General features: G+C 28.1%; 2 protein-coding genes across 6 annotated transcripts in view; one reads left to right on the top strand and one right to left on the bottom strand.

Annotated features, from left to right (window-relative positions):
* Nucleotides 1-8,452, top strand: part of LOC107454008 (A disintegrin and metalloproteinase with thrombospondin motifs like) — a 217,237-nt gene extending 208,785 nt beyond the window's left edge. For both annotated transcript variants that reach the window (XM_043046467.2, XM_043046466.2), the window contains exons 11-15: nucleotides 514-678; nucleotides 3,067-3,193; nucleotides 4,055-4,159; nucleotides 5,021-5,270; nucleotides 7,490-8,452. In XM_043046467.2, coding sequence (XP_042902401.1) covers nucleotides 514-678; nucleotides 3,067-3,193; nucleotides 4,055-4,159; nucleotides 5,021-5,270; nucleotides 7,490-7,521 — 679 coding nt within the window. In that variant the 3' untranslated portion in view covers nucleotides 7,522-8,452. The remainder of the gene's footprint in view (nucleotides 1-513; nucleotides 679-3,066; nucleotides 3,194-4,054; nucleotides 4,160-5,020; nucleotides 5,271-7,489) is intronic.
* Nucleotides 8,453-10,383: 1,931 nt separating this feature from the next.
* Nucleotides 10,384-18,263, bottom strand: part of LOC107454010 (probable ATP-dependent RNA helicase DHX34) — a 31,177-nt gene continuing 23,297 nt past the window's right edge. For all 4 annotated transcript variants that reach the window (XM_016071051.3, XM_016071054.3, XM_016071053.3 and 1 more), the window contains 4 exons: nucleotides 16,576-16,734; nucleotides 16,366-16,468; nucleotides 13,260-13,387; nucleotides 10,384-10,667 (listed from right to left, as the gene is read on the bottom strand). In XM_016071051.3, coding sequence (XP_015926537.2) covers nucleotides 10,537-10,667; nucleotides 13,260-13,387; nucleotides 16,366-16,468; nucleotides 16,576-16,734 — 521 coding nt within the window. In that variant the 3' untranslated portion in view covers nucleotides 10,384-10,536. The remainder of the gene's footprint in view (nucleotides 10,668-13,259; nucleotides 13,388-16,365; nucleotides 16,469-16,575; nucleotides 16,735-18,263) is intronic.

The following is an 18,263-nucleotide window of genomic DNA, read 5'->3' as shown; positions in this document are numbered from 1 at the left end:
GTTCCTGAGATATACCCTATGGGGAGTTTGTCCCAAGCATTTGCACGATCCGCTTGCAGATACAAATTTTTTTAAACTTGTACATTTCGTCGAAATATAGACCAAAAATGTCTTTTTTTAAAAAACTGTAGCTTGGAGGGAAAAAACGATAGCAGATTTAAGAGCAGCGACGCGAAAATATCCAAGATCCGTTTTAAAAAAATCTCATGCATTAGAAAAGGAAGAAAAAAAATTGTTCCTCAGTGTAACATTTCGGATTAATTAAGGATATATTAGGCATAACATAGAAAAAAAAGGAAATCTTCTCTCATTTTTTTCAAGCAGGCTCTAGAATTGTAAAGAATATAATTTTTGTTCCAGTGTTTAAAAATACTATTAATATCGTTAATTATGTTCAAAATGATTCATAAAATTAGGCCATAAACAAAGGTGATAAGAACTATGCACTGAGATAGTAATTAAGTTAACAATCGCAAAACGAAATGAACGAAGGAATTAATTTTGTTATTTCAGATTGGGTTGTGTTCACGACGGCTCTCCCCCTCCAAGTTACCTCGGAGGACCAGGAGCTACTCATTGTCCTTGGGAAGATGGTTTCATCATGAGTGATTTGAGACACACAGAACGAGGTTTCAAGTGGTCTTCATGCAGCGTAGAGCAATTCAAACATTTTTTGAAGTAACACTTTTTACACTGAAGTATACAACTTTTTTCTATGTTTTTGTTTTCAAATGCTTGGTAAAAGTAAAAACAATCAGGAAGAAAAAAATATTTTGCATGCTTCTTACTCATAATTTCTTATTTTTATATTATATGTGTATAATGAGCATCTCAACAAGTTTTTGAAAAACCTTTTCCTCTAACACCAGATACAAAAAAGAGGTTACTTTTCGGTTAAGAAATTCAACTATTTTTTTTATATTTAATTTTTTATTTTAATAAATTTTTATGTGTTTAAAAAATAAATAAAATTTAAAAAAAAAAAATTGGTGAATGTTTTTTGGTGACTTTTCGTTTACTCTCGGCTATCAAAAAAAGAAACCATATAAATAAGGAGAAACTTCGGACCAAACAGGCAAGTTATGAATATCACGAGCTCTAGAATTCATATTTCTTAAAAAAAATTGAACGAATAAAAATTTAATTAGAGGATTTCTAATTAATTATAATCAGTACATCAAACTAAAAAGTTAATTTTCCAGAATACAATTGAGTTTTCTTCCAAAATCTTAGGACATTGACCTTTATTTATGGGAATCGACACGTTTCTTTTAGAATAACATATTTCGTAGCATTTTAATTTCTCTCTTTTTTTAATTCTAATCTTTTTTAACTATTCCTAATCCTTTTCTAAATAAATCTGTCAATTAGTTTGGTTTTTTTCATTTTATTTCATACAGAGCGAATGCAAATATTTCTATTTTTCCAGTTCTGAATAAATGTAACAGCTAACTTTTTATTTCAAGGTAAAAGCACAACTGATCATTATTCAATGCCACAATATCTATTTTTTAACTTTCTTTCTTCAACCACATGAAACAACAACATAAACGTTATTAGGTTTATTTTAATTTTTAACCAATCTTTATCTTAAATCTTTAGATCAATCTTAAATCTTTAAACAAATTAATAAAATATTAGCATTAGATGTCTAGGGTTGGTTAAACTGGCTTCACATCTGGCATTTGATTGTTTCAATTAAAGAGACTATTTTCACGCATTAGATTTTATTTTCGATTATTAACTTTATGAAATTGAAAATATATAGTGATTGGAAATATAGTGTAACTCGGAGTTTACTATATTAAGTATTTGATTTGAGTATTAAGACAGCAGCTGGAAGCTGAGAAGAATGTTCGAGCAAAACGGAAACTATTTTCCCTTTACAATGGTCTCCTCTGCCTGCCGGCGTGTATGTGAAGTTCTCGATCACCCGTGACTCGGGGCCTTGTGCCAACGGGTCCGAGATTGCTTGGTCTTGCGTGCTGTTCGGGGTTGCTGTCGTGATGGCGGGACATCTAAATTTTGGCGTATGGGCCCTTTGGGCCTGGGTCGCATCCTTCACTCCTTACCATGTACCAAACCAATGTTTTTTGAAACACTCTTGAAAAAAAGAAAGAAAAATATGGTTCTGGGTGATTAGGTGTACATATATTGAGTTATTATAACTCAAATATTAGTAGGCCATGATGGGAACTATGGAAACAACTGATACTTTTCTATATATATATTTTTTCCCCTTCAAAATTCAGGACTAGATTTCTGAAAGATAAACATAATAAGATAAGAAGGTAATATTAATTTGCAACCCATCTTTTTAGAACGTTTTTCGCATATTTATTAGTTTATTTATATTGAAAAAAAACTATCAATCTAAATATTTTGAGACTCTTTATTGCATTTCTCAATACTAATTTTCATTTTTAACCTAAAGTTTAAAAAAAAAAGTATAACTGTTCATATAGGTAATATATAAAAACATAAAGTTACCTATATATGACCTGTTAAAATTAAAAAAGAAATTGTTTTATCAAAATTTTAAAATGATCCAACACTTGTTCATAATTATTAATACTACTTTTTNATACACCTTGTGCGCCACCTAGGAACCAAATCTATAACCCGACACTCGAAATTTTTGCTCTGTTACAATCGTACCCTGTTACAATTGACCCCACTCTCCCCTATATATATTTTTTTTTCCTTCAAAATTCAGGACTAGATTTCTGAAAGATAAACATAATAAGATAAGAAGGTAATATTAATTTGCAACCCATCTTTTTCAGAACGTTTTCCGCATATTTATTAGTTTATTTATATTGAAAAAAAACTATCAATCTAAATATTTTGAGACTCTTTATTGCATTTCTCAATACTAGTTTTCATTTTTAACCTAAAGTTTAAAAAAAAAAGTATAACTGTTCATATAGGTAATATATAAAAACATAAAGTTACCTATATATGACCTGTTAAAATTAAAAAAGAAATTGTTTTATCAAAATTTTAAAATGATCCAACACTTGTTCATAATTATTAATACTACTTTTTTTTGTTTGCTTGTTTTAGTGGTGAAACAGCCTCATGTTTATTCAATTTCCCCCACGAAAATGATCTTTTAGTTCGAGTTCTGCCAGGAACGATGCTTTCATTAGATGATCAGTGCAAACGAGACAGAGGAACAACTGCATGTTTTGTAAGTAATATTATAATAGAGGAGTTGACTTAAAAAAAGAAGTTAAGCGAACAAAAAATTCGTTTACGCATTAAAACAGATCTTCAATTTATAATTTCGCAACCGAAGATTTTTTTAAGGTGGAGCCGTCAGATACTCATAAGTATTTCAACAAACGTTTTTCTTTTTTCTCCTGAAAAACTTTGTTCCTTTTCATGGTCAACTCCTCTTATGTACTGGAATAAACTAAGTTAGAAGATCGTAAGTATTAATTTGTACCGCGAAAACATTGAAGCATTTAAGTGAGTAATTCAAGTATGAGTTCCAATAATAAATAATTAATTTAATATAAAGCTGCTTTATTTTTAATAAAAATTTTTATCATGTAGAATTTTGGGAAATAATAAGTTCGTTAAGCTCACTTTTTTTTTCTTTCAAGAAAGTATTTTAACAATTTTTTACAGTTAAACAAATTATCATCTCGAATTTATTACTTTTATATTTCAGAAATACCTCTAGGTACTTCGACAGTATTTACTGAATTTTTTATATACAAGTTTACTTTTTTAAAATCAACAATGAGTTTTACTTGCAAATATAAAAAACAGGCATAAGTTTAAATAAAAAGTCTTGTGTCAGCTTAAAAAATTTAGAATGAATGAAATATACTTAAGCAAACGTACGACAAAATAAATAAATAAAATTTAAAAAAAAAAACTACTGAACAAAGGCAACAAAATGCAACCAGTGTAACTGGATTGTTTATAGGATTTATTTCCTTAATAATTTCATATTAAACCTTTATAATATTTTATGACAATAAAATTATGTTATGGAAGTTTTTTTAAATTCAAACAAGATATTTTTTGTTGATTTGTATAGAAAGATGCAAGAGTTTGTGCACAACTCTTTTGCTTTGACACAGCCTCTGGTTATTGTGTATCGTACCGACCAGCTGCTGAAGGATCTGTCTGTGGTGACGGCCAGGTAATGATATTACTCATAAATAATTTAAAATGTAAAAAACAAAAATGAAATGTACAAGATATTAAATACACACATTTAATGCATCAAATAATGCATGCTAGTTCTAGATATAAAATTTTGCAGAGGTCTGGAGGTTTAGCGACTTTCGAAAAAAAAAGTGTCCGAAAATAAATCCCTAAACAGTTTTATAACTATATTTTCTAACTTTAAAAGACTATGGAGAAAGAGATTTAGCAATGAAATTTACCACATTTATAAAGAACATAACATGCCCACATACATCAAAATTAAAAGGGTGAAAATTGGAGAACCGTTACTGAGAACAGGTCAAAATAGAAGGGAATCCTTGAGAAGGCCAGGGCTCACTCTAGGCTGTCGCGCCAATGATGATGATATTTTCTCACTATACATTTAGCAAACTTTTAACATGAGTTTATATATAATAATAGCATAAAATAGTTCACATAAGGCATAAGATCATTTGCAGAAATTGATTTTTTACTTCAATTAAACTATGTTTCAAGTTATTGCATTCCCAAATCAAGAAACCTAAACCATCTATAATAAGTGCATATTATGAAATCAAATTAAATTGTTGCTGTGGAAATCTGTAATTTCTGAAATTCTTTTAAAATCTAGATATAGTGTATTTAACCTCTTCATATTCATAGTGGTAAATAAAATAAAACAACATTACATAAGAAAATAGAAAAATTTTTAGAATCCTCAAACTAAATAGCTAAAAATACTTTATTATGTTAAACATATAAATTATATTTTATTGCCATTAGAAACTGGAATGTATGAAATGAAAATTTCACTACTTAAATTAAATTAGAAAAATATCTAATCTCTATCTAGGTTTGTAAAAATGGGCGATGTCTAGCTGAATTAGAAAATATAATTCCCGACTACAGTCATGTCACAGAGACTTATGTCAAAGCTGAAGAACGAATAGATAATCATAATCAGGATGAAAACATTGAAACAAGGATACCAGCGACGACGTTACCGCCACCACAAAGAAGAGCTCGTATCAGAAGGCCAAATAGGAGACCCATCAGAGATGTCTCTGAGAAAGAAAATTTAGTTGAAATGTTTTCTAAACCTAGTAAGTTATTTTAAATGTAATAATATTTATAAGTAAATCTAGAGCTGCAGTGGCTCAGGTTATAAAGTGTTTGCCTCTCAAACAGGCGTCCCAGGTTCGAATCCCAGCTGTTACTCATTGATACAAATTATGTTCCCAGCTTGCACCGACCACAGGGCCAACATAAAATATCCTCAATGGTCGATGGATCATGGGTTAGAATTTCATTGCCATCGGCTAGCCATGGAAGATTTGGGGTTTATATCTCCGTGTAACATAAATGCGGGTTTGTTCCATCAATAAAATTCAGAGTTATGCCGGCTGTTCAGCGCCGGTTATAAATAAATATGTAAATTTAATTTATTTACACATTCATAAAAGGAAACCTTAAACAGTTAACTAAACACTTAATTTCGTTTTAAGGAAAATGATTATTATTAATTTCTAAAAAGGTTGGTTTCTTAATTAAATTAATTGATAAATGAAAATATTTTAAATCATTTTTAACTGTTCTGAATTATACTTAAAACTAGAAGGCTCAGTCCCTGCTCTCAACAACCCTGGAACTGTTTTTGCATTTTGAGATTGCTTTGCTCGCTCAGGGAATACTTATCTCGTTTAGTCTAGTTTTGTATGCATGCTGAAATTTTAAAATGAAATTAAAAGATTATGCAGTATAAAAAACCTGTGGAACATTTGATTTATAAGCATTTCATTCAATTCATATACATGACGATTTTAGGTTTAATAAATTATAAATATCAGTGTTTGGCAAATTGCCAGTTTTTTTAGTCTTACATAAACTTGTACGATAAATAACAACAAAGGTAAAAGGAAAATATAAAAAATGCATAGCTGGCCGATCTTGATTGATAAAACATAACTCGCTCCGTTAATAATTAAGCATCATTTATGCTAAAACATAATACAAAACAAAATATAAAAGTTTGTTCACATGAATTACTTGCCTTTAGCCTTTTATTTCTGCCCATCTTATAGCTCAATTTTCTAGCTTTTCGTTACCCAAGTAAGAAATAATTTTTATTCAGATATTTGTAAACATGTATGTTTAAGCATTCATGTTTATAACAGCGCACTCATTTCATATTTCAGTTCCTCCTTGCCAATGCAAAAAATAAACTTCATTAATTTTTTAACAATGTATTATTTTTAACAATGTAACATTAGCGTTTCTTACAATATATAAAAAATCTAATGATGGTGCTGCAGCTTTTGATTGTTGTCAATACATTTTTATTGGCAGGTAAATCACATGGATTTAGTAATATTTCTATTGGTTTGGTTGTCATCAGCATAAAATATATAAGTCATAAAGTTATTGTTTTCCTATAAATATTTTTGTTTCATGCATGTGTGGGGGCGAAGTTATCAACCATGCCAACCTTCATCTATCAAAAGGTTCCTCGTGATTAAATCAAGTTAGCATGTCTTATATACCAGTGAATTGATGCTTAATTTTCGTAGTGGTAGTTACGCCACAATACTCCCCCACCAGAATTTTATCAGGGATAGAATTAGATGAACGGATCTCACTAGTTGCTGTACTTGTGAAAGACCGGGAGAGCTGCAATTAAGATCACCTGTTTTTTTTTTTTTTTTTAAGTGCTGAATGTGAGAGGTGTATTAACTTCACAGTCGTTGTCGCTCCTGTGTTGCCATTAGCAGTCGAGTGTATGCAGGCAGCCGTTGTGCTTAATCGCGACGAGACTGAGTAGCAACAGCATGAGGAGGATTGGATAATGTTGCAGTCACAAGTAGCAAATCAACTGTTCAATGTGGACCATCCAATGAAGTAGGCGTTACTGTCAAGATTTTTGCGAAGTGCTACTGCTTCGAAATGCTTGGTGCTACTGCGTGTTCAAATCACGTCCGGAGGTCACCAATGTGGAGGCGGAGTTATCGACCTTGCCAACCTTCATCTATCAAAAGGTACCTCGTGATTGAATCAAGTTAGCATGTCTTATATAACCAGTGAATTGATGTTTGATTTTCGTAGTGGTAGTTACGCCACACATGGTTTCCCTAATTTAAAGGTTAAAATTACCTGTTCTGTTATTGCGCTTTTGAATTTGTTTATAAAGAAAAAAAATTTAAAAATTGATCTTTTTTTGTATTTTTTGCAATAGCCATTCTATTTAAATCAAATTTTTACTACAGTTCTCATGACATCAAAATATTATTGCGTAAATATTACAAGAACTTTCTTTTTATTATTTCAGACTTAGAAGACAAAGTAGATTACCAGGCATAGAACACCACCTGTGAAACTTGATCTCAATAACAAGCCTAAACACTGAATGAATTCAGTTCAGTATCGTCCAACAGCCATTCATCCATAAAAGCCTATATTATCACTTTCAAAGATAGGCAGCAAGCAAGAAGGTCAAAATACCTCATCTAAGGCCATCATATATTTATAAATTACATCAAATTGCAGCATTTCATTTTCATCTGATATATATTAAGCATTATATATCTACCACGCACTTTTAGACTGAAACTAAAATATAATTTATTGCAAAAAAAAATTTAAGTACAAATTTGGTTTAAAACATGTTGAATTATAAAGAAAAATAATTGGATAGAAATCATCAGCTGACTAAATATTAGGATGATGAGAAGTATTGAATTAGACATCATAATGGACATCTGTGATATTTATTGAAAATGAAACACGACTGAATGGCTGTCACGTGAAAGATTTTTGTGCTGTGATATAGCAAAGCATAAATAGTGCCACGTATAAACTGTTAACATATTGGACTCAGACATTAGTAAAGGCACTGTCCGATAAACTGCATTATTGTTTTTAAAATTGTTTAAAAAAATTAAGACAAACCAGTTTGATGGTAAAATCATCAAGGATGTAAACTCATACACCAAAAATCAATTTTACATGCAATGAAAATGGCACAAATTATGGGTAACTGAAATAATGTTTAAGTCACACTTCTTTTTTTAATTTGAATAGTAGATAAAATAATATGTGATAGCTAAATTTTTGAGCCTCTTACTTGAGATTTTGCTTCACTTGTATAAGGCTATTTTCCAGTCAATCAAGGTTTTTTTCTCATGTTATTCAATAGGAACAAAGTGTATTGAGGTGAAAATTTAGGACAAAAATATCTGGAAGCTGAATGCTTAAAAAAGGAATCTTCTACTTTTTTACACCTAACAAAACATTCAACTTTTCAAAGAATTTAAAAAGCAACTTTTACTAGCAACAGCAATATCAAACCAAGGAGAAGGCTGTAACAGATACAGATGTGTTGAACAGATGCAAAATAGAGCAGAAAAGGATTATTGGAAATATTACATGTTTTAAAGGGAAACATCATAAATCACATTTAAAGACCGTTAAAACTTATTATGAAGGGCGTGGAACAATAAAATGATAAGCCACACTTAAAGTGTACAGGAGACAAATTCATGTAAGTGTACAGGTTCCTGTAAGCTGTTACATGTATAGCTGTAGTGTTTCTGTTTACAGAGGAAATTCTCTAAACTTACATTATACTTACCAGAAAATAATATTAAGAAACAGTTTGATGCAAACTTTAAAAAATGTGTGTCTTTTCTCTACACTGCTCCAAGTCTTTTATAAAAATCAAATAACATAGCTTTCTATGCACAATTTGAATAAGATATTTCTAAATCTGTTCAAACCTGAGTTCTTTCTTCTGTTGATTTTTCATGAAATTTTAAATTAAAATAATGATTTGCCCCAAAATTTATGTTATAATCTAAGTGATGGCATTACATAAAATAAATGGACTATTACAAGCATATTATTCCAGAAAACTTTCCTATTTCTATCATCTTTTCTAGAAGCTAAATGCTGGTTAAATTTATGTCCATATTATATATAAATTTAGTATACAAATTATTAAATTTACTATAAATGTAATATATATAAAAATTTTATTCCATTTTAGTTAATGCAATGCCCAAAATAGTTGTACATTAATTAATTTTCATGAAAAAGAAACCAATTCCTCATGGTTACTTTATTGAACTGGTCTGTCTTAATTTTTGTTCTTTCACTCCATTTCAGAATTCTAATTCTGAAATGCATGGTGAAATGCTCTGGTGGTAATTGGATAAGTTTTACCTTTGGGCCACAATGTATTAAAAAAGTGTCTGTCGAATTTTGAAGAAAAAATGCACATAAAATAATGTGCTTTTTACAATCTTTTTGTGCAAAAAATTACTATTTAAATATATGGCAAAGATATTAATTCTTTGAAATTGTATGTAAATGTGTTATTTTTAAATAAAAAGAAAAAAACATTGTTTGTACACAATTTGTGTTACTTACCTCACTATTCTTACAGAAAATAAGGTGAAAACACCATGTGTTAATTAAAAATTATAATAAAAGTAAAGTATTTTTAGTTTATTACATTTTTACACCAGAGTTTTAGTTTATGTATTAACTAAGCATACAATAGAAAACATTACATACTTTTTAATGAGAGAATTTATTTTTCAATCAATAAATGAATAGCTAAATATCAAAAGTTAATAATCTTGCCCAGGCACTGGAAAAAGTTAAAAGTGGCAGCAAACTTATTTCATATAAAAATTGTTAAGTCTTGTTTAGCACAATTCTGAATTAGCTACAAATTTATATTTTGATAAAAACTAAATGTGTCGATAATTAAAAAGAGAAAACTCTAAAACTTCTAAAAGTAACAAATTAGGTATATTATCTAAATTATAAATTTGGCATCCATTACCCTTTTTAGTGAAAAGTGGACTGGTCCTGAAAATTGGTATTCCTTACAAATAAGTAAAAACCTTTCAATATATTGATATTTAAATTAATACAACCATTTTATCCAGTATTACACTCAATAAATAATCTTATAATGTAGATTATTTCTATTTAATAATAAAAGTTGCATTTTACTATAACATTACAAGATGAACACAATACCCTTACTGTTGATTTCAAGTCAACCCAGAATGCTACTCTAGTGTCTAATCAGGAGCTAGCATAAGATCAAAATGAGAGTTTAAAAAATAAATTATATATATACCATACAGAACTTAATTTAGAATCGTGAATGTTGAAAAAATATTAATAAATTCATAACAATCATACAAATGATTATGATTATTTATAACAATTTAATGATAAAATACAAATGAAAACAAAAATATCACAGCTTTGAATAATTAATATGTAACATTCTTAAATATTTCCCCATTACTTGTGATTGACAAACCAGTCATTGTTGATACATAATTTGTTTGGAAAGAATTATGTGTGACTTCTTTTGTGTCTAAGAATTTCAGGAATCGTTAAAAATAGTTCTTCTTGACAAGTAGGACAAAAATATGGCTTCTTAAATGGATTTTCATTGTCAGTAGTATCAGGTTTTTTATCCTCCACTATAATAAAAAGTTAACAAATAATTAGATAATAAATTTAAAAATATTTAATAAATAAGGGTTTAATAAAACATTTTGGATATTTTTAATCAGAAATATCTCTTAAAATGAAAAGATAAATTCCGCATAAGATTCAGAGAATAATATAAAAACAGAAAATGAAAAGTTATTTCTTCAATACTAAACATCTGTATGTCTCTTTCAATACTAAAAGAAAATTATCAAAGTAAAACGGCCAAAGGTTTTTCTTTCTTCAATTTTTTTTCTTTTAAATCTTAACAAATTATCAATGCAATTAATTTTTATGGAAACTATGCATGCAGAGATTAATTTTCAATTATCCTTTCTGTTTCAGCAATTCATTGTGGTTTTGTTGATAGCATTCACACAGCCATACGTACCTAACATTTCAATTTATTCATCTAATTTTTTTGGCAAAATTAAAGCTAGAAAAAAATTTAGCTGAATGACATAGTCTTTCAAATTATGTATATCAGGAATGCTCATCAAGTCAACCACCTGCCAATCAAGACAATAGCATAAGAGAAAAAATTATTGCGTAGTTGCCCTCAGTTAATAGATGCTAATTTCAATACATTACAGTTTAACAATGATTCATAAAAACTATTTGCAAAAAATAAATAAATAATACACTTTGAAAAACTTTTTAACAAATGGTTGGAATTTCAGTACAAACAATTGATTTTGCACTTTGTATGCTTATTCATTAGTTCAAAAAAGTATTTTAAGTTATGAATTTGGAACAAAAACGTGCTCTCTCAGAATAAACATACCCTTTTATTGATGAGTTTGAAATTTTGACCCTCAACATGATCTCTAACAGCAATCGGAATAATTTTCAGAAGTTTAAGGCTCTTAAATTTAATTTTCTGCACATTTCATTAATCTCCTTATTTTTTTAAGCATATTATAAAACTCTTTTAGCCAAAAAAATTTCATGCAAACAAAATTCATATTTAAAATTTATTTTTTTACATTTTAATTAAAAAATTGCATTAAAATTAGTATAGTATAAGGAATAAAAAATTTTACATCATTTTAACATCTAAGCAGCATTGTTAATGACTTCAAATTGAAGAATGAAAAGGGACATAATTCAAAGAAAATTTCAGCAAAAATGTCTGTAAAAAAATCTCAACGTAAATTAATACCTTTATTAATACCTAATCTTTAAAAACAACAAAATTATAATTATTGAGTAGTAATACATTTTCCTTTTTAAAAAAAAACTAAAACTCAATTAATATGAATAAAGATATAAAACTTAAAATTAATAATTACAGTTATACTAAATGAATCAAATACAATAACACTTTTTTTCCCATTTACTATTTAAAAAGATGCAGATTTTTACAGTCATGCTAATAAAATATTATAAACTTAAACTATGATTTCCTAAGATTATGTTACAATTTAAAATTATAAAAGACATTGTATGATTATCTGTGCATGTTTTTCTATTTCATAACTGTAAAAGGATTTGTGCAAGAATATCAAAATTCCAACAGATATTAATTTCAGCCCCTCATCCCGAAAATCATTCAAACATTTCAATTAGTGTGTTTGGTAGGAAGGTTTGAAAAGGAATTTTTCTCTCCTGTTTAATATAAGGTATAATAAATTAATATGTAGATGATTCCATTTTTGAAATATTTAATAGATAATAACAGTGATGCTTTCCAACTTTCTGCTCTGCAACCGATTTTCACTTAGAATAATTGCACATTCTTTAACATCACTTTATCTTTGATGATTGTAAGAGGAAATCATAAATGACAGCAAAACAGGGTGACACACTAAATTGATAGTTTCAAATTTATCTGAAACCATGAGTTTGTTTTGGTAAGAGATATGTTATCACAGCATGTTTCCATGTACTAAATTGTTACTATGGAGATATTTCTATGCACCAAATAGTTACATGCTAAATTACAAAATAAATGGGAAAACATTACATTTAGACTATCTTAAATAAGCAGTGAGCGATAGCATCATTTTAGGTGCTAAATGATACTGAGTGTAGTTCAACTTTATTTTATAGAACTTCTGAAAATGTATTTTGCACGTGTGTAAAGTCATCAAGATAGACAATATTTTGGACATCTCTTCTTTATGAACTAATTAAAATTTTTGCGCAACTTTAAGGATCAGGTGCTACAATTACCCCTGCACCTGCTATGAAAATTGCAAGATCATAACATAAACAGTTCTGAGGATACAAGAGACACACAGAGAGTCATGCAAACTCCTTATTTTATTGTTATAAATGATATTACTACTTCAGTTGAAGACATGATTTTGTAGAATACAGTCTTAAGAAGTTGCATAGGATATGATGATCAAATTTATTTGATTAATAATAAAATTGTTATGTAAAATAATCAATTCATGTGCATGCATATTTTTATGAATGAAATGTTTTTTAAAAGTGTTACAAATAATTTCTTCAAATCTGTATAAAATTAGCATTTAAAAGCTAATCTTCAATTATTAAAAAACATCTTCAATTATTAAAAAAATAGAAGGAAAAAAAACACTGAATGTGACCCTATTAGGTAATTTTTAACTTACTTTTTTGTTCTTTGCATATTTCTTTGTGACGAATTTGATCCAAAACAGTTGCAACCATTTCTTTCCCACATAAAGAACAAGTCCAATGCTTTTGAATATACTGTAAATGGCCATCTGAATCTATCAAGCTAATATAAATTAAATTAGGCTAAATAAGGTATTGAACTTGTATTTAAAGTAAATATACTAGATTTTTAGTGCAGAGCAAAATATAGTTAATTTATCTTTAGCAATTTCACACTAAATTAATGATTCAACATAATGAAAATAATTTCAGATTTATAATTGAAGTGGTCAATGTTAAAAAGGGGTATGTTACAAATCTACACTTTTGAGAAACCCTCACCCCCCCCCAAAAAAAATGTGAGGAAAGATTGTTTTAATTGCTTCCAAATTGTTGGATTTTTCTTTAAACAGTCTAAAAAATTACTCGGTATTAAACAATCGGTAATTGATATTCCAAAACCAACTAAGAACTTATTTTCGTAAAAATGCCACATATCCTCTTTTAACACTAACCGCTCCAATTTATAACTAATTCAATTATTTTTACTTGAAAAAATTTACTTAAAAAAGTCATGACTTTTGAAAGAAATTCAGTATACAGTATAGATAAAAGAAAAAACTAATAACATCAGTATTATCTCACGCATTATCAATGAACAATCTAGGAAAAAAATAAAGACTAATTCATTTAAAAATTAAAATTTTGAGAGAAAATATTTAAAAATTATTTTAGTTTAAAAAATATTTCAAATTATTAACCATAAAAGGATAGCATAAATTTATTATTAAAATGATTTTAAACATTCAACATGAAGTTGGTCACTATAAATTTTATGCTTCAATTTAATAATATATTTTTAAAAATAGTCACATGTATATAAAACAGTACTCACTGCTTAATGTGATTTCTTAGGGATACAATCATTTTGACAACATTAGCCAACTAATAACAATAAGCGAATCACGAAATTAGATCAAATTACCAATAAAAGCCACACATACACTAATTAAGCCACATATAGTCAGCGCTATATTTATTGTATAGTGTGGCGTAAAAAAAAATAAAATAATAATAATAAGTAAAGGAACTGTCCTAAATAAGTTTAAATCTAATGATTGAATCTTCATGAACTAGGACTCAAATTTTAAACACACCACTTCTTTGTATCTCAATTTCTCAGAAACTATTCAATCGACTATGTTCAAATTTTGTATTTTGTTTTGTCATATAAAATTACATACTTTAAAATTATGCAAAAGTTTGTTATCTTTGGATGAACGAATTCTATAACTATGTGCAAAATTATGGTTATTCACTTCATTAGTTTTGGAGATATTGTAAAATAAGGATAAAGTAAAATTAACAATATGGGTTTCATATTTTGGACTGCTCTCCATACTAAACTATTGGGATCATATTTCCCAAACCCCCTATATTTTAGGGCTCAGATACCTGAATCCATCAATAAAAACAACTATGTTTATTCTGAGAAAGTACGTTTTTGTGCCTGATTTCATACCTTAAAATATTATCTGCCCTAATTAATTAGTATATTTGAGGTCACGTCCGTAGAACCATTAAGATCGAGTTTAAGAAAATGATTAGTTAAAAAGATATTCAAGGTGGCTCATTTTTTGTGCACTGTACATAAGGATTTAAAATGCTGATTTTTTTTTAGATGTTTAATCATTTCATTTCCAACTATTCAGATCAACAAACTCCATATAATTGAGCAGGACTTAAAATATTGACTCACTAGTTCTTAGTTCAGATAAAAGCTAACACAGCTGAGACATGAAGAAAATGATCACATGGCATTAACAACCAATCACGTCTCTGTCCACCTACAGTTAAAAGAACTCCTAAGATGAAAGAGGAAGAATACTCTAAAATTTAAACACTAGAGCAGAGAAAGAAAAGAACAGGTTCTTTTTGGAAAACACAGCAAATATTTCTTTGACTAGATGGCTTTCGAAAAAATAAATAAAAACTTTAGCAATAAATAATGTTATGATCATAGAAAGCTATAATTTTAGATACAAATGAATAGAAAAAATCCGGACAAAATGATTTTGATAACAATTAGCTATCTATAACATTAACTACGGTCACATTAAGCAGAGGAAACAGCTTGAAAGATGAAAAAAGAGGAATAAGGTGGAATTTCACAAAAACTTTAGAAGACCTTGATTTTGCTGATGACATTGTACTTATTTCATCCAAATGTACAGACCTTCAGCTTAAAACAGACAAATTCCACAAATATTCAAATAGTGTAGGTTTATTCATAAACAAGAAGAAAACTAAAGTAATGAGAATAAATCAAAAGAAAAATGACAAAATTAAAATCGAAAATCACGAAATAGATGACATAGAGTCATTTAGCTATTTAGGTTCTATTGTAGATAAAAAAGGTGGAAGTATTGAAGATATTAGACATAGAATAATCAAAGCAAGAACATGTTTTAAGGGATTACATAAATTTTGGAGAGAGTCAAATATTGAAATAAAGACAAAAATAGTTGTTTACAAAGCTATTGTTAGAGCAGTACTATTATATGGCGCAGAAACCTGGAAACAGACTAAGATCGAAATACAAAAATTAGAAACCTTTCAAAACAAATGTTTAAGATTTATTTTTAAAATTTTCTGGCCTTACAAAGTATCAAATCAAAATCTATTAAAGAAAGCTAAAATAAAAACAATCGAAGATGAAATTAAAAAACGAAGATGGAGCTGGCTCGGACATATCCTTAGAATGCCCAAAGAAAAAATTACATCTGTTGCGCTTACATGGGCCCCTGATGGTAAAAGAACAAGAGGAAGACCCAGACTTACCATCCAGCGCATGTTTTTGGGCGAATTAAAAGAATGTGGAATATCTGGCTGGGAGGAAGCAAGATCTATTGCTAGAGACAGGAAGCATTGGAGGGATATGCTAGAGGCCTTAAGTGCCCAAAGGCACGTAGAGGATAAGTAAGTAAGTACATTAAGCAGAGACAACTGTATATATATATAAACTTAATGTTACAATAACTAACAGGTGATTAAAATTAAATTTTTAAGAGAAATTTTTTTATATAAGTAAGAAATGCATACCAGTTATAAGTTAAATATTGCTTTATTTGCAATCCTCCTTTAACTGGATGTTCAGATGCATTTTGAGCTTCTTCCAATAAGCCAACAGAAACTGCAACATTTCCTACGAAATAATGAGAAATAATTTGAACAAATTTATATTTCTAAATATAATCCAGTAGCAGAGCTGAATTTAAGCTTGGAGGGCCTATATAATATGACATGTTGTACCTTCTTGTGGTCCAACATATAGTTTCTTAATGTCAGCTGCAAGAAGCCTTCGAACTGCATGGATTATTTCAGAGTGGAAAAATATAGAAATCAACTCATATAGTTTCTTGCCCATTTTTTGAATTTCATCACTTTTGGCTTCTTGGTCCATTCTGTACTCTGTGAAACCAATAAATATAGTTTCAATAACAAATAGACATTAAAAGAAATAAACTAAAATTAGATAGGAAACAAATATGAAGGAACAAACAACTCTTATAAGCAAAAACTAAAATTATAAAGGAAGCAAAAAAGTAAGATTTTTCTCATCTTATTAATTTTTTAGAGAGTTTCCTACAAAAACAAGAATTACTCCTTAGAGAAAAACTAAACTTAACAACTATGAATAATTGATAAAAACGCACATAATTAAAAAAAAAGTAAATTTTTTTGCTAAAGAATATAAATGAGGAAAGAAAATTTAAAGAACATTCCTTACATATTTTTTTTTCATAGAAAAAGGATACAAGATGTAATTAAATTACATTTTCATAATTGAATGAATATTTTTGTTACTAAATACAATATAAATGCTTGTTAAATAGGTTTAGTCATTACAAATGGCAAATTTGAATGAAGAAACATATAGATGAAAGATAAACTCTGCTTTTTTTAAAAACAGAGTTTAGCTTTCAGAGTTGCTTTATTTCACAAATAGGTTAAAGAAAAAAATTTAAAAAAAAAAAAAACACTTAAATATTGCAGAAAAACTTTGCAAATATAGTAAGAAATTATAATTTACAGACTGCAATTATTTATCCTTTAAAAAATCACTTTATATAGATTGTTTTTTTAATCTAATGCAAAATTAAGAAATTCATCCACTAGGAAATGTGTACCTGAAATTTTCATAGTTTAAATTTTAACAGAATTTAGTTATTTTACATTTTTTAAGTGAAATGTTTTATTTATTTCCTACACGAAATGAGTAATAGCACTATAAGACACAAAATATACATATGGAAAACACTGATTATACACATTATAAATTAGGATTGCAAAATATGCCTTTGATAAGTTAATGTGTAGCTCCTTCCCTTCCAACCAAGAATTAAATGGAACATAAGTGGATTAAGAAATTTTATAACCAAGGCTCATTTTAGGAGAAATTTAAGTTTGTTAACAGATTCTAGACCAAAACTTACTCATTAAAAAGAACCCCACAAAATATTCTTCCCACTAATATGGGCTCTTCACAGATTTCTCTTTTGGAAAAATAGAGTACTAAGTTCATTACGTTAAAATTTCAAAATGAAGAGGTACTTATTGAAAATATCAAAAGATATAAATCTTTTAAAGTAAATTTTTTTGAAAAAAATTTCTTAATGCAAAACATGTTCAAAACAAATGTAGAAAATATCTAAGCAATTTATATTCAGGAAAAAATAATATTAATTTTTCTGCAGAAAAAGTTGAAAACATATTATAATTACATTTTATAATGAGCTACGTAGTGTTTGAAAATTTTTCAAGTCATTCAAATATTTTTAATTTAAAAATGTTTTGTCTCCTAATTTTTTTAAGACAAATTCATATAATTTTTATTACACAAAGAAGTAATTCCGTACTTAAACATCCATTAATATAAACATAATTCATTGCAGCTTTCTTGAAATTCTATGAAGCCTTTTTTTATAAAGCCCTTTTAT

This window comes from Parasteatoda tepidariorum, chromosome 5 (genome assembly GCF_043381705.1).
Source record: "Parasteatoda tepidariorum isolate YZ-2023 chromosome 5, CAS_Ptep_4.0, whole genome shotgun sequence".
Taxonomy (NCBI): Eukaryota; Metazoa; Arthropoda; class Arachnida; order Araneae; family Theridiidae; genus Parasteatoda; species Parasteatoda tepidariorum.
This window is presented reverse-complemented; position numbering and strand designations above follow the sequence as displayed.